At 41.3% G+C, this 23377-nt stretch overlaps 1 protein-coding gene across 21 annotated transcripts in view; it reads right to left on the reverse strand.

The window, feature by feature from the left end:
• ARHGAP17 (Rho GTPase activating protein 17) overlaps positions 1 to 21081 on the reverse strand; it is a 73858-nt gene extending 52777 nt beyond the window's left edge. For 19 of the 21 annotated variants that reach the window (XR_010591226.1, XR_010591225.1, XR_010591227.1 and 16 more), the window contains exon 1: positions 20813 to 21014. Coding sequence is in view for 8 of the 21 variants with exons in the window: in XM_005288927.5 (XP_005288984.2) it covers positions 20813 to 20865 (53 nt within the window). In the remaining 13 variants the exon portion in view is untranslated. Of the gene's footprint in view, positions 1 to 10691; positions 10784 to 20812 lie in introns of all 21 variants that reach the window. The other 2 variants (XM_065560291.1, XM_005288922.5) reach the window with 2 other exon arrangements.
• Positions 21082 to 23377: the final 2296 nt, after the last annotated feature.

The raw sequence follows: 23377 nt of genomic DNA on the forward strand, positions 1-23377 counted from the left end.
CCTTTTCACTTGGCATCCTGACTTCCCTACATGCAGTGTGCTTCATGTCAATGGAAAGTTAGACAAGCTAACTTCTTCAGAATTTCTTTTCAAAAAGTAGTTTCCCCCGAGAATTACTCAATATTTAAGAAGCTATAGCATATGCTCTGACTAGTCTTAGGGACATGCAAACACGATCTTTTTTCAAAGCATATGCTGCTTCACAGTTATTTTGCCATTTTCAAAGAACACAATTCTAGCATGGGATTTCCCATACACACCTCTTGATAAGAGAGCACTTGAACTTTTCAGAAGTAGAATGAAATGTTGTTTTCTTCTTTCATACTTACGAGTGGAAAAAGCTAAGGTGGTGTCCTCATTAAGGTTATATTTAAATTCAGCTTCCAATAGGTTTTGGCTAAGTTCTAATATTCAATTTTGGCAGGTTTAATTTTCAAGTCAAATAGGAGGCAGCACTATTCCTTCCACAGAGTATTCAGGGAATAGCCCAACAAGGGATGTTAGGAGTCTAATCCTTCTGGTCAAATCATATTCTCCAACTCAGGAGAGAATTTTGGGGCCAGGTTACATTAGGCTGTGAGCTCCCCAGGGAAGGGACCACGTCCGCCTGTGAGACAATGCCAAACTCAATGAAGCCCTAATTCTGAGGTGGCACCACCACAATACGAACTACCAACAGAGTGTGCACAGTAGGAGGTAACATTTCCAGAGTGCATTTCTCTTCTACTTTTTCCTTTAAAAAAGCTTACACGAATTCAGAATAGATTAGGTTCTATTTTCCAAATACTTTACCAATGATTAGGGATTGGGGTATTCTGAAAATCCAGTACAGCCATTTATTTTCAGTGTTTTCATAGTCAGATCAATAGCAGTTAATATCCATACACTTTGGTTCTTTGTCCATGCCCAGACATCAGCCATACCACTAAAACCAAACCACCCATGATTATATGTACATAAAACACCACCATGTATTTAGCAACCAAATACAAGATGGTGGTGTTCCACAGAGCAGGCAAGGAGTTTCCAACTATCTTTTTTTTTTTTTTTTTTTTTTGGGGTGGGTGGGTGGTAAGGTGCCAATCCTGTGCTCAATACTTACCACAGCAACCCTCCTATTCCGGGGGTAGGCAAGCCATTACTGGCAGATGCCAATGATGCAGCCCAAGAGGTGGGGCTAGTCCTTAGGCTCTGACAATCCAGTACCATCTTGAATGGCCTGCCCCATTTTAAACAAATTAGTTTCTTACTGTGAATGAATTTTAGACATCTTATTGCACAAACTATAAATAAGTTATTTCCATCTCCACCTCTTTATTGAAGGTTTTGCATTCGTCATCAGATTAAAGCATTAACTCAAACTTAAGACATTAATACTCTAATTCTGGAACAGATACTGCATGAACTCACCCACACTACTCTTCCTGGGTTAAGAACCAGTTTGGATGACTGAGCTTGCAGTTCGCAGCATTCAGTCAAAGGAGTTTGTTCTGGTACAGAGACTTTTCTGTTCCAGAACGGGTTTAATACCCAACCCTTCAGGAAAGTTGATTTAATTATCTGACGGGTGCCATTTTTAAGACAAGATATTTCACTCAAGAGCTACAGTTTTAGAAGCTTATGAAGAAACAAAAGCTTGCTGATATAGTCACAAACAACAAATAGTCAAGAACTTCCATTCTCATCTTCTTTCTCTTGCTCCATTGATCTCTTCCAGTGAACTCTGCCTAAAGGTATGGCCAGTTTTCTAGTTCTAAGTTAAATCTGTTTATTCAGTTTAGATTTAAACAACCATTACATACTATGCTAGATACAATTCCCACCACCCAACTTTGACAGGATGAAGCTATTCTAATCAAAGGCATCCCAACAAGTTCCACAAATAATCATCCTGGAAGGAAAGTGGATTGTTTCCTCACAGGCAGAGGGAAACCCAAGGCAGACTGTTCACATTAGCAGATCTGGAATACCTTAGTAAATGAAATAGATCCAAGCCCTCTCCCAAGTGAGTCAAGAGACTGCTATTAAGGAACAACTGCAATTCAGGCCAAATTCTACTTCAGAGTCTTTGTAAGGCATAAGTTACTGTAATGAGGTCCTGTACTTTAAATGTCTATCAACACGTGTTTTGCGATGAGGTTTGTGAAGTTAAATACTTAACTGTGGGCATTCAGTTTAGTATAAAATAACCTTTACATCATCACTGTGTGCTCAGGTATCAATGAAGCAGGGTAAGCATCTAGACAGCGGCTGATTTTACATGCCTCATGTATTACAAATCCTGTACAATAATGTAGACAGATACAGACTGAACACTAATATCGAACTTCGTTGCTTTAATGAGGAGTTAAAGGCAAACCTTTTATACACACCACACAATTGCAGGTTTGTGAATGCAGAATAAGGTTAAATGTAGAATAAGTTCCTTGTTAGAGGAAATTACCACAGGGACATTTCAAAGAGAAATTGTGTTTCTTGCCTTGAGCCTGAATCTGATTTCAATTACAGATATGAACAAAAAATCAAAAGCAATTAGTAACTCTAAGCTTCTGCTGCATTTTCTGTTTATTATAATGACTTAGAAACTTGCCCATTGTCAAGTTGTATATTTATTGCAGTTCTACTGTACCTTATTATGCAATTAAATAACTATCTGGAATGTTTTAGCTAGTAGGGCTTTAGTGACCCATTTTTCTGTATTCGTTACATCTCCCCCAACAACCAAAGTTAGAAGTTTATTTTAAATGAGTGTAAGAGCCTCAAAATAAGTACTCCCGCTAACTATCAGAAGTGCACTCCCATTGTTCACTGTTAGGAATGCAAAAAGAAAGTTCTGTTCACTGAAGATACTAAGTGCTGTGAGGGGGAATAAAAAGGTCAAACATTTAACTCTGGTCAAGATGGAGTCCAGCATCTATTTTTTAAGCAGTGCAACTGAACACAACGGTGACATTAAGTAAGTAAGTAATGTTCTTAGATAACAGAATGAGTCAGAAGTTCCCTATATGTGATGCTGGCAAGCTTTTGGTTCTAGAAAAGAGCCAATTCCCTTGCTAAATCACCTGGTGACCTGGGAGTTCCTTTGTCTTATCACAAAAGAAAATAGGCCCCCTCAGATTTCTAAGTTTATTTTTTCCTGCCCTGGTCACCAAGAAATAGGTGGGCAGCGTACAGTTTAAAGCTCCATAAGCTGTGTAGCTGCAATTGCCGTTCTGCTACGTATTGGAAGAACATCTTAGATCTGGTTATATAACGAGATGTTGAAAACAGTAACACGTTTAGTATATACAGCCATTAAAAAGGTATGTTTAAAATACCACTGTCTCATTGCTTAGTTTTAGATGCAGGCACACAATATTAATAGCATATGCTTGTGATAAAAAAGGACAACCATATAAGTAGAATTCACAAAGCATGTTGAGTTAATTAAAAGCATTTAGACTTTTTTTGCATTGGCAAGACTTAAGTCTTGCATCTCAGTCACATGATCTTCCAAGAATTGAGAAACAAATATTTTAAGCAGAAAATGCACATCTGGCCAGAGATAGATGGTTTACATAACTTTAAAGTGTCCCTCCCTAAAAAAAAAAAAGACACGCATGAAGTTTACAGATTCAAACATTCAAGGTGATGTAATAGTTTTTGTTACTATAAAGGAGACACACTGCAAACATGATACCAAATAAGCCCATTTATAATCTTAGATAGTAGAGGTAGACATTCTGAAATGGCATCCAAATGGCACTGCAGTAGTATTTAATATCTGAATCTAGATGTTTAGTACTCTATATAGAACATCAAGGCTAAAAACAGATGCAAGTTCTATGCAGATAAGGCCATGGAGAAAGAAGGCAGAAGTTTGTAAGGAGAAGCAGAACTGTGGAGAATAAAAATTGAGCAAAACAAATTAAACAAGGAAAAGGGGACAGAAGGAGGCAGGAGTGAGAAAATGGGCAAAAACCAGAAGTGACGCAGCAACAGTCAAGGCATGACAGCAGGGAAAATGGGGGCTCAGGCATTATAGGACCAGAGAATGCAGGCCATACTTACAGGCTGGGACACACTATCCAGGGAAGCAGTGACTCTGAAAAAAAGATTTGGGAATCATAGTGGATAATCAGCTGAACATGAGCTCCCAGTGTGATGCTGTGGCCAAAAGAACTAATGCAATCCTGGAGTGCATAAACAGCAACCTTGAGTAGTCAGAGAGCTTTTTATACCTCTTCATTTGGTACTGGTGAGACTGCTGCTGGAATACTGTGTCCGGTTCTAGTGTCCACAATTCAAAAAGAATGTTGATAAATTGGAGAGGGTTCAGAGAAGAGCCATGAGAATGGTTAGAAAAAAAAAACAGTGATAGAGTCAGGACCTCAATCTGTTTAGCTTAGCAAAGAGATGGTTAAAGGGGGATCCTCGATCACAGTCTATAAATATTTACATGGAGAACAAATATTTAATAATGGGCTCTTCCCTCTAGCAGAGAAAGGTATAATATGATCCAAATGGCTGGAAAGCTTGAAGCTAGACAAATTCAGACTGCAAACAAGGTGTACATTTTCAGCAGTGAGTAATTAACCATTGGAATAATTTACTCAGGGTTGTGGTGGATTCTCCATCACTCATTTTTAAATCAAGCTTGGATGTTTTTCTAAAAGATCTGCTCTAGGAATTATTTTGGGGAAGTTCTCTGGCCTGTGTTATACAGGAGGTCAGACTACAACAGTCCCTTCTCGTCTTGAAATCATTGATGCCAATGAAAGACATTGGGAATTGAGGGTTTAGTTAAAAGCTCCGTCTTTTCACATTCAGGTCTCACATCGGTTTCCTGAGAGAGAGACACCTGTGTAAGAATTAAAATTGGGCACAGAAGTTTTCCTAATAATTCTTAAACAGGTCCCAAACTGGGCTGGACTCTCCTCTCCAATAACAAACCTTCATTTGAGACTGCTCATCTGAGTACTGTGTTTTGCGTCACTGGACACTCAAGTCTGTTTTTATGTTACTTAGCTACAGTATATACAGAAACCATGTTAATGTGTATAACATGCAGAGTTATGCTATTACCATCCTGGTATGTGTCATGCACAGTATGATGTTTTTGCTATTCAAGCATGATGCTGGAAATTAACTAAGCATCTGAGAATGAATTATGGAGCTCTGAGTAAGAGGCTAATTCAGAGTAACTAGCCTCATACTATAGTTTTTTTTCTGACATTTTAGCATGTTTAGAAGTTGTCTGTTACAGTGTAGAGCGTTAGATTTAAAAATACATCAGACTTCTGTTCCACAGTGTTCTTTTCACATAAGGAAACTGCATTAAGACCACTGGTTCTGTTTGCCAGGTCAGTTTATGGCTAGACTTAAACCAGCTAGTTTGAAACGTGATCCCAGTAACATAGTGCCTCATTCCTATTTCTGTTCAAAGCAAAAATTAAAGAAGCTTCTTCCATGGTCAGTTTTACATATTACTGTTTTCTCTTCATCTGAAGCAACATGATTACTTTAGAACAATTTAAATGGGGGGGGGGGGGGGGAAGAGAGAGAGAGAGAGAAACCTTAGAATTATTCCACCACTACAGGATCTTTTGAGGCATAATTTATCAAACTTCAAAATATTTGCTTGGATTATAATCCAAGCAGAGGTATGAAGCTATACTCCTTCAACACAGCTGTTTCAGACTTTAAATGGAGCAACAGATATCGTAGATGGAGTGATGCAAGAGTAATGAGGTGGTCTGCACCCATCCAAGGGATTTATATTTTCCAATATAATGGGTCAATTTTACAAAATAAGAACTGTACCATTAGCCGTGTGAATTTTACATGCTCATATCTTGCCGAAGAGGTCATCTGCAGACAGACATACAAACTACAATATTTCCCTTGATCAAATCATGAAAACAATGACTGCCCTTCATATCATTCATGTTTAAAGTGTTGGTGGTCTGGTACCATCTAAAACCAAGTTTGGCTTTTTTAGTACATTTTAGAAGTATGTTAAGGTGGTTTACAAACTACATGTACTGTTTCTAGTTTATACCTGTGCTAACTTGAGTGGCATATGCTAGCAATACTGTATTAACATAGGCAGGAAGCAGGTTTTAGCAATGAAATACCCCTTCTTTGTTTATTGGACACTCATTCAAACGCTCATTTAACTTTAAAGACTTGCTTTTTATCTAAAAGTTTCTATTTTAGAAAAAGTGTCATTGGTCCCCTCAGAAGTGTTCGATACATCTGAACACCGTATTTACTCAAAAGTCTGAGCCAAGTGATTTTTAGTGGATGAAACAAGCTTGCAGCCTCTGAGCAAAAGAACATTTTCTGTCCTTCTGTAAAGGTCACTGACTGCTTCCAAAATGGAATTAGTGACAGTGCATGACTTTATTTTTGTGGGTCTACTGGCGCTTTGTGCAACAGAGTGAATCAGTCAATCCAAACTGTTCTTGTCCCTTTGCAAGGTAATTAACTGAATAAGAAAACAATTCATGCAAAGGAAAAAAGCCTCCACCTCACTTAAGTGGAGAAGCTGTGGCCTCACCCAGCTGGGTTATTTAAAAAGGGCTACATTTCCTGTGGGATTGTAAAGTATAAGATGTACTATGATGTGCTTTTTTAGAGAAAGGAATGTTTCATAAGTTTGAGACAGTAACTTAAGTCTTAAAAACAAATACTTAATGGCTATTTTACCCAAGTCATTAGTGAAAATATTTCACCCTATAAAACAGTGTCACAAACAGATATTTGAAAATCTCCCTGGTCTTATTTGAGACTGCACTAAGTGGTGGTTTAAACATGGTAATATTAGTAAATGTCAAGTGTGACCTTGCTTCCAGAGAAGTCTTGGTAACTATAGCAATGAAACAAACAACCAGCTATCAAGCACGCCTTAAGACAATGAGCCAGATGCAGAGAGGAATGATTTATTGAAACCAGTTAGTAAGCCATCACAAGTTTTGGACAACTTCATTATAATACAGTATAGTAGATCTACTGTGGCTCACTGTATTAATTTGTATTAGATTAGAGTAACTCCTAGAGCAGTGGTTCTCAAACTTTTGTACTGGTGACCCCTTTCACATAGCAAGCCTCTGAGTGCGACCCCCCCCTTATAAATTAAAAATACTTTTTTGTATATTTAACACCATTATAAATGCTGGAGGCAAAGCGGAGTTTGTGGTGGAGGTTGGCCGCTCGTGACCCCCCCATGTAATAACCTCCCGACCCCCTGAGGGGTCCTGACCCCCAGTTTGAGAACCCCTGTCCTAGAGGCCCCAGAGACTCCATTATGTTACATGCCATATAGCTATAGTTACATAGTACTTAAGAGAATGTGGCCCCAATTCCCAAATGGGGTACCTAGAGTCTACTGCAATATGAAAGAGAGAGTCACTGATTTTAACCAATTACGAAACCTTGTTTCCAGAAGTTATATACAACTTTAAAGTGTCCTACAAACAAAGTCTTTATTACAGGTCACTGCGCACAGGCAAGTTATGAAACATGTACTATAAAAACAGGCTTAATTTATTAAATGGTCAAATAGCCTATTACCACAGAAGTTCCCTTGTTCAGAGTATGATTCGTATGTCCAACTCCATCAGTAATACACCTAAAAACAATTCAAGTATCTAACAACAACAGTTGACTTTAGTCAATCTCAAGTGAACTGCATTACTCTATTATGTAGAAACAGCTTGTTAGAACTCTCTCTCTAAATAGCTATTTTAGCAGATTAAAATCATTCCTATTTTAAGATTCTGTGAGTATGAGCTGGTATTACAATTTTTTAGCTCTGAAACCGCAGAATTCTTCTGTAGACCTGGCACTGTCTATAAGGGGACCGAGGTCAGCTTAATGCTGCCACTCAGAGGTGTGGATTTTTCCCATCCTGACCAACAGTGAAACTGACCTAATCTTCTAGTGTAGACCAGGCTTTATAAAACAGATTGAAGTTACCCTAGAATCTTCAAAAACTAGAGCGGTAGCTAAAGAATGACTCTGTTGGCTGAATGCCTGACTGACCAAAGCCTATCTGATACGAAGTCCTTGTAACATTAACAAATGAAGGCTTATATCCTTCATGCCAAAATTTAGCCTTTTCAGCATCTTTTTAAAAAGCAATACAAGAATTGCACCCGTTTCTCAAATTGCAAGTGTTCATATTTATTAATAAATTTATAAAGCACTCCCAAAAGCACTCAGGGTGCTGAATAAGCATAAAGGCAACCTTAAAATTACAAAGTGGGTAAACAAAAAACAGAACAATGATTTTGTTCAATAGTTATTGAAAGACATCTGTCCTGAGCAGCCAACATTTCTAATAGCCGTAAGTCCTGGATCTTAGCTCATTTGTCTGCTGTACCAGAGAACTAAATACCTTGCACAGTGTCTACCCAATAATGGATTGTCAGTTGTAGAAAGTCTTCAAAACAACTATTTATCACCATCACTTTTTGACTAGCACATTTTAAACATTCCACTACAAGAGGCAGAACATTTTTTTACTGGAGAAAAAAATATTGTCAAGTGAAGGGAAATAGTAAAGACTTGACACTGAATACTGAGGACGTGTAAACTTATGAATGGCATTTTCTGCCAGCTATTGAGGGAACTAAAATAAGAACAGAGGCCAGGTTTGCTCTGGTAAAAAAAAAAAAAACAAAAAAAAAAAAACAAAAAAAAACCCATAGTTGAGGAAAATGAACGCATTAGTCCAAAACTTCACGAACAGAAGGTATATAAAAAGAGGGATGCATGTAGATACTTGTAATGGTTGGTTGCACTCTACTCACTGCTACATGGCACCCCCTTCTGGGGGTTAGCTCTGCCTGGTTCCGCGTCCCCTTTCTTCCCTTTCACCACTGCAGCTCTCCTCCCACCTCCCAGCAGAGCAGTATAGCTGCTTCAGGACTCACCCCTCTGGCCAGGTCACACTGATTTTCCCTTCAAGGGAAGTCTCTCTGCACAAGCAGTGTCAGGCATTCCTCATGCCCCCTGCACTATGTCATTCCTGCAGTGACTCAGGCAGCCTTCCCATTCACTGCCCCAAGCAACAAGACTCTGCAGTGGAGGGTAGGGGAACCCAGGCCTGCCCTCTATTCTGGGTTCCAGTCAAGGGCCTTACAAGGAGTAGTTAAGGTCTGGGTCCTCACCAACCTTACCGCTCTCTTGCCTGGACTACTTCCTATTGCACTTCTTTACGCTCTTCCTTCGCCAACCTTCTTAGTCAGGCCCCTCTCTCAGGCCTACCAGGTGAAGGCTTCCTTCCTGCCACCCTCTCTCAGTGGTGCCCCAGCACTGCTCCAGTGCTTTAAGTGTAGCCAAGCCCTACACTCCTCCCCCCCCCTTTCTTTAAACATACACTAACCCTCTTTAGCACTAGAAGAGTCATGTATGAAGCAGATCCTTTGGAACGTTCCAGAAGAAATGCATATTTGAATGGCAGATGAAAAAACTGCAGCAGTGCAGAGATAGTCACTCAGATTTACTATCAATATTAGGTTATTATTCTCACACAAGCTATTTTTATCAGAGTCTCAACTCAAGTAAATCCAATACGTTCTCTCGCAGATTGTCAAAAGGGAGTTTGGCATATAGTGCTTTCTCTCCTGAAGAGCTGTTAACCAAGAAGCGTCATCAACAGAATGACAGAGCAAGCCAGAGGTACTTCACCAGACAGTCTTAGGCTGTCCACACTACCACTTATGTTGGCAAAACTTGTGTCTCTCCGGGGTCTGAATATTTCATCCCTCCAAGCGACAGTTATGCCAGCATAAGTGGTAGCGTGCATAGCACTATGTTGGCGGGAGGGCTTCCCCTGCAAACAAAGCTACCGCCACTCACGGGGGGTGATTTAATTATGTTGACACTGTAAGCTCTCTAGGGTAGACATAGCCTTAAATTCTCTCCGCTGTTCCTATTGGGAGGAATTATGTAGGCTCCCTAGCAGATCTACAGTTAAGACTGAAATGATATCTACCTTTAAAAACAGGAGTAAATTCCCTCTGTAACTTGAAGTCTTTAAATCATGATTTGAGAATTTCAGTAACAGCCAAAGATATGGGTCTACAGGGGCAGGCGGGCAAGGTTCTCTGGCCTGCAATGTGAAGGAGATCAAAGTAGACTGTCATTATGGTCCCTTCTGGCCTTAAAGTCAGTCTATTTCACACTTGATTTAGTCTCCAAATTTAATCCTTTTCAGAGGAAATTCACCATAGCATCTTATTCATTGTTACTTTAATGCAAGGAATTGCTAAACTGTAGAAGATGAAGTATGTTAGATAAGCAGAAGATCTTACCGCAAGAAGTAGATCCAAACTGAAATCACATAATGGATACACATTTTCCCAACATGAATAATTTAGGGTTTCTATTGCTTATAAATGCATTTTAATAGCACAACATGTATTCTATTGCTTCGGTGCACTCAAATGGTCCTGAAAATAAGTGTATGCAATATTGTTGAAGCTGTGTTGGTCCCAGGATATTAGAGGGACAAAGTGGGAGAGGTGTTAACTGGCCATTTCACCTTGAAGGGTCCCTTGAAATGTGTTAACTACTTATGCTAAACACTCTGTTCCACCTTGTATGTAGGTGTGACAGTACATTTCTCAGACCCGAAGAGCTCTGTGTAAGCTTGAAAGCTGGTCTTTCTAAGCAAAAGAAGTTGATCTAATAAACGACATTACCTCACCACCAGCACCCCTTTGCCTCTGGAAATAAGTAGTTTTGCAGATATGAAGAAACTTATTCCACTCTGGTTTGGTGTTGAGAGGACAGCCTGGAAGGATAATCTGATATCAGGTATTCATGAGCTGTTCTGTTTGCTTTCACAAGTAGCAGATTCAGAATTCCTATACAGATATACATCTTAAGAGGCTGACTAATATCCTTCAAAACTAGCACAGGTAACTAAAGTTTCATACTAAAGCTATGTCTACACTGCACTTCCGTTGGTAAAACTTGTCGCTCAGGAGCGTAAAAAAAACCCACCTGACTGATAAAAGTTCTACTGACAAAAAGTGCTGGTGTGGACAGCAATTTGCTCTCCCGCCGACAAAGCTACCGCCCCTTGGTGGGTGGTTTTATTTAGTTGTCAGGAGAGCTCTCTCCTGTGAGCAAAGCGCAGCTACACTGCATGCCTTACAGTGGCAAGGCTTTAGCGGCACGGCTGTGCTGCTGTAAGCTACACAGTGTAGGCATAGCCTAAGTACAACGTACATCATAGTTTCAGGCAATACTGCGTCCTGTTCCTTGGCCACTGACCAGTAACCGTGTTCCACATTGCCATGTAGAAAACACATTCTATTAATTCCCTTTGCTACTAGCAGAAGAGTGATTTAGAGGCAATGAACATCTGATGTCACTTAATAGCCACTTATCAATTTAGTGAGTCATGTTAGCATTAAACAGAATTTGCATAGATCTAGAGTTTGGCAATCATATGAATGGACTCAAGAGTGTCTGTTAAGGAAAATGAGATCTTTAGGATTTCAGACAGTTCCCCTAAACCATCTTTTACACACTGGAGGTCTAACTTCATTCTCATTCACTGAGCAGCACCTGAGTTCCATTTGGAGACAGCATGGAATATATACAAGTTAAAGGTTATATTATACACACATTTTTAACCCAGTATTTGTGATACTGGTATTTATACCTGTGCTTGAGAAAATGCTCTCTTATGTTATCATATGGGCTGAGACTGAACATGGTTGAAAGTATCCAGATTTAAAAAAGCAGCTAAGTAAACTTTATGGGCTAAAACCAGAACAGATTCTTCTTGCAGAAATACACAGCTCTAATATAAAGACCTTTCCTCAAGACAACCAGAAAGTTTGGTTATCAGTGAGTGGGTTTTTTGTGCGCGTTTGTGATACTGGTCCCAGGATCCGCTATGTCAGCTTCAAGTCCTGTGCAAACAGATTTCTCCACTGGGCCATCAGCTAATGGAATGCTCAATGTAGACTAACTGCAAGACAATTTTTTCCATACACAAAACGAGCCTGCATCCTAATCTGCAGTTTCATACTATACAAATCCGAGTAGCAAAACGGCAGTCCAAGGAGGACACCACTAGGTTTACATATAACAGAATGAAGGACCAGACTTCCAAAATGCAGGCCCATGAACAGGCATTCTAGAACCAGCACCACCACCATCACAGATGCGTGCTCTTTCACTGAAGACATATGCACAGATACTAAGGGTTTGTCTACACTACACAACTTTTAGCAACACAGCTATGTCGCTACAGCTGTGCTGCTAAAAGTCAGGCAGTGTAGCCGCTTTTTGGCGGCAGGAGAGCGGACAAACACTTCCACCCCCATTGAGCGGCATTTGAATTGTCGGAAGGAGAGTGCTCCTGCCGACAACACGCTGTTCACACTGGCACTGGTCCTGACAAAACTTTTGTCTTTTTTTTTGGGGGGGGGGGGGTGTTAACACCTCTGAAAGACAAAAGTTTTGTCATTCAATTGCCAGTCTAGACATAGTCTTTGTTTTCAAAATACAGTGTAAAATACCAATGGAAGATTAATGCTCTTATCTGCCTTCCTCAAACAAAGTACATCATTTGGAATAAATAAAAGCAGTATTAAGGTGATTAGTAAGTGTTGATGTGCATGTTAAAAAATCATTAAGATTGAAAAGACACTCCTAAATGTGTTCAGGCTACTAGTGAGTGGTAGCCTGAGTATCCAGTTTCTGCAGGATATTGAAGTACTGGAAATTAACTGCTTAACAGAACTGTGTATCATTATGGATGAAAAACTGATTTAGTCAGGAGTTACTTACAAGTACTTTGTAACAAGCAATATTTAAGAGCAACACTAAATGCCAATTTAGATCAATAAAATGACAACATATTCCCGATTCCACCTTGTATCTTGACTGTCAAATGGCTTGGAGAACTACTACTGCTTTAGCATAATCATTTTTATCCTGGTTGTGAGCTATTAAAAGATACATTAGAACACTTCTGTTGAGTCAGCCTGATATCACATGTGCAGGATATTGAAACACACTCCACTTGTATAGGAGAGCTTGCACTAAGAGGAGAACTAAGTGGGATGCAGCTACCCATCTCCTATAAGGCAGGTGGTTTGGGGTGCAATCTGGAAGGCAAATTATTCAGATTTGCAGTCTATATTCTAAGAGACCAAGACCATTATTTAATAATAGAGAACATCTCTGCCAATGCCAAGAAACACATGTACCTGTCAACCTAAAGTTTAAGATTTACATCTGATAAGATAATTTTCCAGGAAAACTGGTCTGATCCTGACACCTCCCAGTTTGAATTTGATGGTAAATGCATCCTAAAAACACCAAGAGAATTATTGGGAACAGTAGTGATACAGATCCGTCTCTGGAATCAGGAAAGAAACCACAGTGATGAGTAACATTCATTAGACGTGAAGTCTAATAGTCTTAATAACTGCAAACCTGTTTCTTAAACTAAACAGCACATCCTTAAAAAACACCCTTATGAAATCATTTTTCAGGTATGTGTAGGTAAAGTATACATTTGTATTCGTATCACTTGAACAAACATTCATATTGACATTACTTTCAGAATATAATTTGTTGAGATGATAATTACAACTATAAAGCCAAGTTCTGACAACTACCCCAAACCTCCTTTTTTTCTTTAGGCACTACCATACTTCAAATCCTGGTTAGAGAGTCTATTGGTTCTGGACACAAAAAGAATTATTATTTTAACACTGAAGCAAGAGAACCCTTACAGTTACTTCTAACTTCACTTCAGGTTCTACCTGGCAGAATCAATGTCTGATCACGAGGAGTCAAGGGTAAAGAAACAAACAGTAATCTTAGTCACTATTTCATTGTCTCTTGAAACTCTTGAGAGCGAATATAGCAGATTATTCGGCGTTTACAGAATTTTCTGCGTTTTACTTAAAATTAAATCATGATAGTCTATTCAGCTAAATCGAAGTGAAACTAAGAGCATACATTTGTCATTGTAGGACATGCAGAATATAGAAACCACTTATCTCAAAGGCTGGGGCCAATCTGGTATCCAAAACAAAGTAAATGCCAGGATGACAGAAAGATGGGCAATAATTTAATATGCAAATTCCATAACAGAAAATCTCAGTTTCATATATGATACCATCAATTAAAAGCTATACACTGTCTTATGAGATTATGTATAACAAAATAAATCAAGCCATACAAATATCTGAATTGGCAAAAATGAGACTATGGAGGTAAGGACTTCTGTAAATTATTAATTCTAAAAGAAGTTGAAAAATTCTATAATGGTATACTGTCAGCTATGACTTGCAGATACTGTATGCAGCTAACCACATGAAAAACACAGATCCAATTCCCATCTGAGCGATGGCCAAAATGCCAATGTAAGCAAAATGTTGCTTGGGATCAGCTTCAAGGTCCTGGAGTTGAGGCTTCAGATTAAAGAGAAAGCGTTAACTTTAGTTGATTATTGTAACTTGATAAAGTCTTCAACTTTACTACTTCTTGCACATCTTGTATTGCCATTTCACCCTTAACTGTAGCAACACTGAGAACACAGCCACACAACGATGCCCTGGTAAACAAAGGCAATTAAATCAATAAGATATAAGTCAGTCTAGATGTGGTATTAAATTGTCATTCAGTTTCTTTGGAGAATTATTTTAATCAACTACAATAAGAACCAAAAATTGGTGGCTATATGTAAAAACAAGGTGTTAAGCATTAGCCAGGAGTATTCCCATCTACAATTCCCGATTTAAATCCTCAGGAGCAACACACACAAATTCCATAGTGTTTTAGCATGCCAAATCTCAGTGCATTCCAGGCCATGGACACTCGACTACATTCTCAGTTTATTACTAGAAAGATTAGCACAGGGAGGCAAACTGTAGCCAGCTGGCTCAGACGGATGTTCAATTTTTCTATTAACCTGGAATCCAAGTCAGAGACTGAAACGCTAACGCTATTACACACTCAACGTTCTAGTAAAACTATCGAGTTTTAAAAACATGGGAAATTTTGAATGATGCACAGTTAGCCCGTGAAACTCATTGCCACTATAGGAAGGCCAAGAACTGAGTAGGATTCAAAAACCGGGTGGGCACTGATTGATATGGTAACAAGAACATCCAGAGTAATGCTAATAAAGATTAAAAATTTTGGAAGGGATGTAACACTTGCTTCAAAGCATTAAACATTCTCCTCTGAAGAGGGCTAAGGCGTTGCTTCCTGTAATGGCAGGTTATTTTATTATAATTGTTGAGTAAGGAGTTACTTGCAACTTCCTCTCAAGTAGCTGGTACTGTCCACTATCAGATAATGAAATTAAAGGGGAGACCACTAATACCATCCAGTACGGCAATTTCTAGGTCTCTTTCCTGAGCAGCATGTTAACACAATTTTTACTAACACCTTTTCACTTAGGGCATGGCTACTTGCAGATGTAGAGCGCTTTGAGTTAAACCGGCCTTCGTAGAGCGCAGTAGGGAAAGCGCTACCATCTGTCCACACTGACAGCTTCAAGCGCACGGGCATGGCCACCTTTGTGGCACTTGCAGCAGCATTGGGAGCAGTGCATTATGGGCAGCTATCCCAGCATGCAAGTGACTGCAATGTGTTTTTTAAATGGGGGGGGTGGAGAGGAGTGTGACAGGGAGTGTGTTGTGTGTATGTGGGGGGAAGAGAGTGGGTTTTGGGGGGGCTGAGAGCATGTCAGCATGCTGTCTTGTAAGTTCAGACAGCATCAGACACCCACCCCCCTTCACCTCTCTCTCTCTCACACACAGCATTCCACACTAATGGTTGCTTTGTCTCACAGCAGATAAGCAGCCGGCTGTCAGAAACGGAGCTTTCAAATGGCATATCCGCATTCCTACAGTGAATTCAAAACAATGAGAAGAGTGGCCACTTGACTAAAGGAGATTTATGGGACATTTCTGGAAGCTGATCAGAGCGCAGTAATGCAACACCTCGTCCACACTGGTGCTCCAGCGGGGGCGCAGCAAACGTTATTCCTCTCGCCAAGGTGGAGTACCAGCAGCGCTCTAGCCGCAGAGTCCAAGCACTCTAAGTGCCTTGCCAGTGTGGATGGGGAGTGAGCTGGTGCGCCCGGGGCTCCTTTATTGCGCTGTAACTCACAAGTGTAGCCAAGCCCTTACAGCAGTTCCCCTCCTTTGCCCCTTTCCTCAATTATTTTAAAATACAGTAACTTGATATTTTGTTTTACAAACTAACCACGGCTCTTCAAGTTCTGTCCAGAGTTACTCGTTTCCAGGGCTGCATTACTTGCAGCAAGCCATCAATTAAAAATACTGAAAAATAAAGCATTCCACAAGAGTTAGGAGTGCTTGTTAGAGTACCAAAATGAAGTGGGGAACCTAACACCATCCTCCAGTCTGAAGGATAATTACTGCAGAACATCTAAAACCAGGCAAATTAGTGATTTTGGTATTCTGCTCCACTTAACTCTCCCCTCCTCAATTATTTTCTCTCAGCTCCTTCAGGGCTTTTGTAATTCCATATCCCTCTTTCAATATATTTACAGGCATACTTCCTAGGTGTCACTTCTCTACTCTAATACAGTTTTTCCCTATTGCTACTTTCATTGCTCCAGTAAGTTGCTTCTTCTCTTGTGCTCTTGTTTTACCCATCCTATATGTTTGACCCAAGAAGCAGAACTTAACTTCCCACTATGTTATCTTTACTTTGACCTAGTTAATTTTTCAAGTGACCACTCTACTGCAGCACCAGAAGCTATTTCCTAGCATAGAGGATGCCTGCAGCTGAGGTAGCACTATCAGAGCTCCAGCAGGGAGACAAAGTTGTAGATAAGAGAACAGATGCATTTCCAACAGAAAGAGATATGGTAGTTTTAGGTAAGGAATACATACCACTATACTGACTGCAGGAAAGGCCTTTCATACCCCTGGAAAGAACAATTATGTGGCTCCCTAGCTATCTCTGAAGAAAAGGCTATCTTTAGCACTAGCCAGCTAGAAGTAGACATATTTCTAACAGTTGATTCCGCTGAAAAATGGATGACACTCAGATGGGTAAGGGGAAGTTGTACATAAAACCACCAGATGTTATTTTTAAGAGTGTGGGAACATCTGCTCAAGAGGTAGTCCATCCTTTTGTTGTCCTTTCACACAATCACCTTTTCTGCTAGGGTGTCATATAGCTGTTCTCTTTAAACAATGGCTTGAGGAAAATCTTAACATTTTAAAAAGAACAGGAGTACTTGTGGCACCTTAGAGACTAACAAATTTATTAGAGCATAAGCTTTCGTGGACTACAGCCCACTTCTTCGGATGCATGGGCTGTAGTCCACAAGTACTCCTGTTCTTTTTGCGGATACAGACTAACACGGCTGCTACTCTGAAACTTAACATTTTAAGTCAGTCTTTAAAACGGTGTTTCCTAAGGTGTAGTGGGGTGGGGCACATAGTCAAGCCTCAATTTTTCTCCTCTCATATGTTATGGTTGTGGAGATATCTTCGCGTCACATTTTTTCAGGCCAACTGATGCAGCAACATCTGCCAGAGTTCACAAGGAGCCTGAAACAATAGCTTTAAGGTGTGAATTGCTCCATTCATTTTAAAGGGCATCGATTCAAATCCAAACAGTTTAAATATGAGCATTGTAACTTAATTCACAGCTTAACAAAGCACATCTGTTGCTCAGATCTAAACTAAAGCTGGAACTGTAGTTAACTCAGTCTGCCCTCATAATCCCTGGCTAAAGGTATAACCACTATGGCCAATGATCAAGTTGCACTGTCCAAAGTGTGAAGTACTTTTTCCTTCCTTAATGTCCCCACTTCCATTTAATTCTTTATGCCATTTAAAAAACAGTGGTTTAATTCTCTTTGGAAAGAGTCCATGCTTGCAGCCCTGCACTCACGAGAAACCTACAGTAGAAAAAGTCACTATGAGTGAGCAAAAAGCTGATAAGGAAAAGTTTCCATTTAAAGCGTACAAGGAATTATGGTAAACAGAACGGAATGTTAAGAAATATCTCGATAATTCCCTTTAACTTTGGACCTCATGACGTTAATTTTCATGTCATTTTCAACTTTTTTCCCCTCTGAGAAGTTATTCTGTACATTTGTTTATATTTTAGCGAAGCCAGTGACTCCACTATTCCAGGCACAGACAATTAATACAACAACAGGCTACCTGGCAGAGGAATGTGACTTATAATCATGCTTATATGGTTACCACACCCTGAGAATACCAGTAATGAAACAACTCTGATAGCTGCAGCTTCCATCGGACTCTAGCAATAAAAACATTTTTCAACTGCAGTAGTCAAAGATCACCTTCAAGGTTGAGACCTCTACTCCCGTACAAATTGCTACATACAGTTAACAAGATTTCATGCACTCTTTCCACACATATTTTCTAAAGTGAGAAGTTGTATATGGCATTTGTTGGCTCTATAATTTACAATAGCTCCAAGAAGCCCCATGTAAGATCAGGCCCATTGTTCTACGAACTGTACCAACACTAGATATGATTCCCACTTCAAAAAGCTAATATCTTAAGATGAGAAGTGAGATGAAGATGTGGGGCAGAGAAGTGAGAATGGAAGAGGTTTGAAATATCTCCATTTATTAATCATAAATAAGGAACCAGCTATCATTAGTTGACATTTCTTGTTTCATGTAGAAGTGGATCCTGAAGAGAAAGCACATAGCTCTAAGTACCCCGTAAAGAGTGAGGCAAAAGTTGAGCCTTGTTCCAGACCAACTTTTAGCTAGGAAAAGCAAAACTCGAACAAGAAATAAGTTACTCTAAAAGATACAAATCGATCTTAAAAGAACACTAAATCACATTTCAGTATATACAGATGACACCAAGTTATGCTTAGGTATGTGAAATTTATTGGCTCAGCCCTTTTGGAAGGTCTTTGGCCTAAACAAAACAAAAAACTAGATTAGTGGCATTTATGCCTGGTGAAACTTACACTTTGGTTACTGCAGAGGCCTAACTTCTCTGCCAATTAAGACTAAAAGAAGAGCAGGAGTACTTGTGGCACCTTAGAGACTAACAGATTTATTAGAGCATAAGCTTTCGTGGACTACAGCCCACTTCTTCGGATGCATATTTGGGCTGTAGTCCACGAAAGCTTATGCTCTAATAAATCTGTTAGTCTCTAAGGTGCCACAAGTACTCCTGTTCTTCTTTTTGCGGATACAGACTAACACAGCTGCTATTCTGATTAACCAATTAAGACTGACCTTTATTTGTGCAGTCTGAGCTTTCTTGAAAAATATCAAATAGAATTAAGAGAGTAAGCATAAACAAAATTTACCAAAAAATTAAGGAAGTGAAAGAGTTAAACAAAATATGAAAAGGAAGTGTAGAATGCAAATAGTTTTGTAGGAACTTTGTGTAGCTCAACTTATAAATCAAAGAACTGTACTGCCACATGTACAGCCAATCCAGGTGGTAAAAAAAAATTCCTTACATTTCTTTTTTTGCATCAGTATAATATACCTCCAATAGATTAAAGTTTTTGCTTTCTGTGTTTATACATGTCAAATTATACTACTGAAACAATATACTGATTGGCCAAAATATACCTGAGAAGCAACATTTTACACGAGCTAGCTTTAAACTCCTAGCACTGCTGAGATGGCAACATTTAATCACATCTAGGAAACATAGGACCCAGTGCACATTTTTTCTATTCTGTTTTATATTTATGTTAGCCAATCTCATAAATCACTGAAGTGATAACATATGTGAAAAGAGCATAAAGTCCTAGACGATATGATAAAGAGTAGCATAAAAAATAGAATTTCCACACCCCCAATTTCATGAAGCAGCATTTCCAAAGTCACTTTCAGTATCAATAAAGGAGGATAACAGCATATTCACGTGGAACAACAGGAGATCAAGTTCTCGTGGTGTCCAGAAGAAATTAAGTTTCTTCAGTTACTGAAGTAGTGCAACAGCCACAAAATAGTTTCTGTACTAGAACTGCTGGAAACAGTGAGGTCATAGGGTATTCAAGATGCTGAGAATATCTGTTTGGCCTTGTTCATCAGTGGACCTGTCTCCTCCCATACATTTTCCCAGACCAAATTCCGAGCTGTGTGTATATAGATCTCCTCAATATATGTCCCATTCTATGCATCCGAAGAGTGGGCTGTAGCCCATAAAAGCTTTTGCTCAAATAAACGTGTTAGTCTCTCAGATGCCACAAGGACTCCGGTTCTTTTTGCGGCTACAGACTAACACAGCTGCGACTCTGAAACCTACTAAGGACAGTGTGCCCCAGGCTGTACTGAGACACAGTCACCTAAGGACGGCTTCTCTAAACCAAGTCCACCTCACAAAACGCCCTAGAGACGAAGGGTCACTGGGTCAGCCATGCAGAGCCCCCCCGGGCAGAGAGCTGACCGCGCAAAGGGCTGGCAAGCACTAGTGCTCGGAAAGACGGGGGGAGTGGATGGACCCGGGAGCAGCAGAGCGGGTAACGCGGTGTGGCTGAATTAAACAACCTCTTTTGGCCAGGCCCGTGGCCCCTCACAACCCCGCCTCCTCCGGCGCCGCGGGCGAGTCACTGCCGCAGCGGGGCGAGCGAGTGCCCCGGGCGATGGGCCGGGCAGCTCAAAGGATGACGGACCCCCCCAGACCTCCCCTCAAAGGGGAGGGGGCGGGGCCAGACCCCTCCAAACGGGGTGCCAGCCGCCCGGGCTCTCGGAGGGAAGGGGAGGGGAGCGAGCGTCGCCGGAGGTTCCCGGGGGTCCGGGACAGGTTCCCGCCCCGGGCAGGGTGAGGGGCTCCCGGGCTCTTACCGGCCCACGGTCTGGTTGGCCAGCAGCCGCATGCGGTTGAACTGCTTCTTCATGGCGGCGGCTCCTGTCTCTGCGCCTCCCGGGAAACGCCGCGGCCAGACCCGGCCTCGTCCCTGCTTCCCGCGGCAGCTCGAACCCCGAGCGCCGCTCTCCCACCGCACACCCAGCCGGCCGTCCCCACCGGAAACCAGCGCCACTTCCGGCTCCGCCTTCCCCGCGAGGAGCGAGTCACGTGGGTGCCAGCGTCATGTGACCCACTCGCCTGCCTTGTGGACAACATCCGGGCCCTGAGGCAGGGAGGGGGCGAAAAGACCCGGATGGGGGCCACCTAGCGGGGCCGTGGCCCTGCGCGCTGAGGCCCGGATGTTGGCATCACGCGGGGATCGGGGAGCCATTTTGTGCCCTTTGGACCTGAGGCCGCGGTGTCCTGCTCAGCAGCCGGGGCGGCCTGAGCCCTGCCTGGGGCAGCGCGCCGAGCCCTGCAGGCGGGGCCAGGTGCTGTGGCGTCCGGCCAGCCCTCTGCTCCTAAGGGGTCAGCCACGGAGCAGGGGGAGCCGCAGAGGAGTCGCTTATAGGGTGACCAGACAGCAAATGTGAAAAATCAGGACGGGGGTGGGGGGTAATAGGAGCCTATATAAGAAAAAGACCCAAAAATCAGGACTGTCTCTATAAAATCGGGACATCTGGTCACCCTAGTCGCTTACCCCAGCTGTGTGCCCCCTTCCTCTCCGGGTCACCCTGGGTTCCCTCCTCTTTGGGGCCTTGCGCCGCCCCTGCTTGGCTGGCAGTTTCCTTTCAGGCCACCCAGCCTACGCATCCCTGGGGATTTCACCAATGAGGGCCTGTTTTCTTAGCCCCCCTGACTCACTCCTCTTCCTGATAGCATCATTCATAATAACAAGCAACTTCATGTGCCAGGGGTATTTTTTGCTGCTTTTTGTGGCACTCAGCACCTCTCCATTTTCTTGTAGAGAGATGGAAAAATAATGGATGCCCCTTGTAAGAAGGGACTGTTGGCAACCCTAAGTAGCTTGTAGCAGGGTGCAGTAATGGTATAGAACAGGCTTCTGCAGGAAGCGAATGTGAGACAGAATATAATGACTGTGGAGTGCAGTTTGGCCGGGACACTAGGGCCCAAGACTTGCCAGAAGTGCAATCTTTAATATCCACAAGTGTTTACCAGCTTATTTTACACCCTAAAATTGCACCACTCTCTAACAGTACTTGCTCTAACCAAACAAATGCATTAGCTTTAGTACTGACCTAGAGAGAAGCCTATGTACTGAAACACCAACATCACTTCTTTCTGCGCGTTGGGTTTCTCTGGTGTGTTATTGTTCATTAAGAATCTATATTTTAAAAAATAGAAAAGTAAACAGCCTTATGCAGCAAAAGTAGAAATCTAGTAGAATATATTTGTGCTGTAGTATTTCCTCTGTGGCTCTCCAAAAGATTATAGGTATTCAACAGCTATTGATGAAATCCTGTGAAACAGGCAATTATCTCAATTTTACAGATCAGGACATAGAGCAAGACACAGATAGAGCTGAAAGCACAAACCATGATGACTACTTGCTTTCCAAGCCATCCTGTCCTTTAGCCACAAAACCACTGTTCTCCTAGGTGACATTAATATTTTATTATTTGTGTTACAGTAGTGTTTAGAGGCACCAGCTGAGACCAGGGCACCATTGTGCTCCTTACTGTAGTACGAGGGTTTACAATCTAACAACAAGAAACACAAAAGGTGTAAGTGGAAACAGAGTGGGAAGTGGCTTGCTCAAGTTACCCTGCAGGTCAGGAGCAATACTGGAATAGACCAGGTCTCCTTATTCCCATTCCAGTGCCTTATTCACTGGACCACTTTGAAGCCCAAATACCAAGTGAATTGTGAACAGACAGGTAATTTTTTAAAATTTAGAGACTGTACTGTCCCCCAAGTAAATCCCATTGATGTGAAGTGTAGATAGATTCCCAGCACAAAGTCACTTGTAATCAATTGAAGTTACTTATATATAGTTTTAGGGGGGAGGGATAGCTCAGTGGTTTGAGCATTGGCCTGCTAAACCCCAGGTTGTGAGTTCAATCCTTGAGAGGGCCATTTAGGGATATGGGGCAAAAAATCTCTTGGATGATTTAATTGGGAATTGGTCCTGCTTTGAGCAGGGGGTTGGACTAGATGATCTCCTAAGGTCCCTTCCAACCCTGATATTCTTCTATGACAGTATAAGGAAACCATGCCCTAGGGAGGTAAAAAGGATTCTGCAACATAAAGCTTTAGTGGGATCAGTCTGTAATACTGACCAGCAGTGCTGATCACATAAAGTTTGCAGAAGTGTAAGCACTTAGAGAAAACTGATTTTTCCTCTCTTGTGGGCTGGCTTTTGGAGGATGAGGCCGGTCAGTCCTGCTATTAATTAAATACTATTATTTAACGTTTGTGAGCAGCTAGGACTACATCTCCCAGAAGCCCCTGCGGCGCGCTGACCTTTAATGGGCGGCGCTTGTTAGCTTTCCCACGTTCTTATTGGATCGAATTTGAGTTGGCAGTACAACTGACCAACA

This window comes from Chrysemys picta, chromosome 10 (genome assembly GCF_011386835.1).
Source record: "Chrysemys picta bellii isolate R12L10 chromosome 10, ASM1138683v2, whole genome shotgun sequence".
Taxonomy (NCBI): Eukaryota; Metazoa; Chordata; order Testudines; family Emydidae; genus Chrysemys; species Chrysemys picta.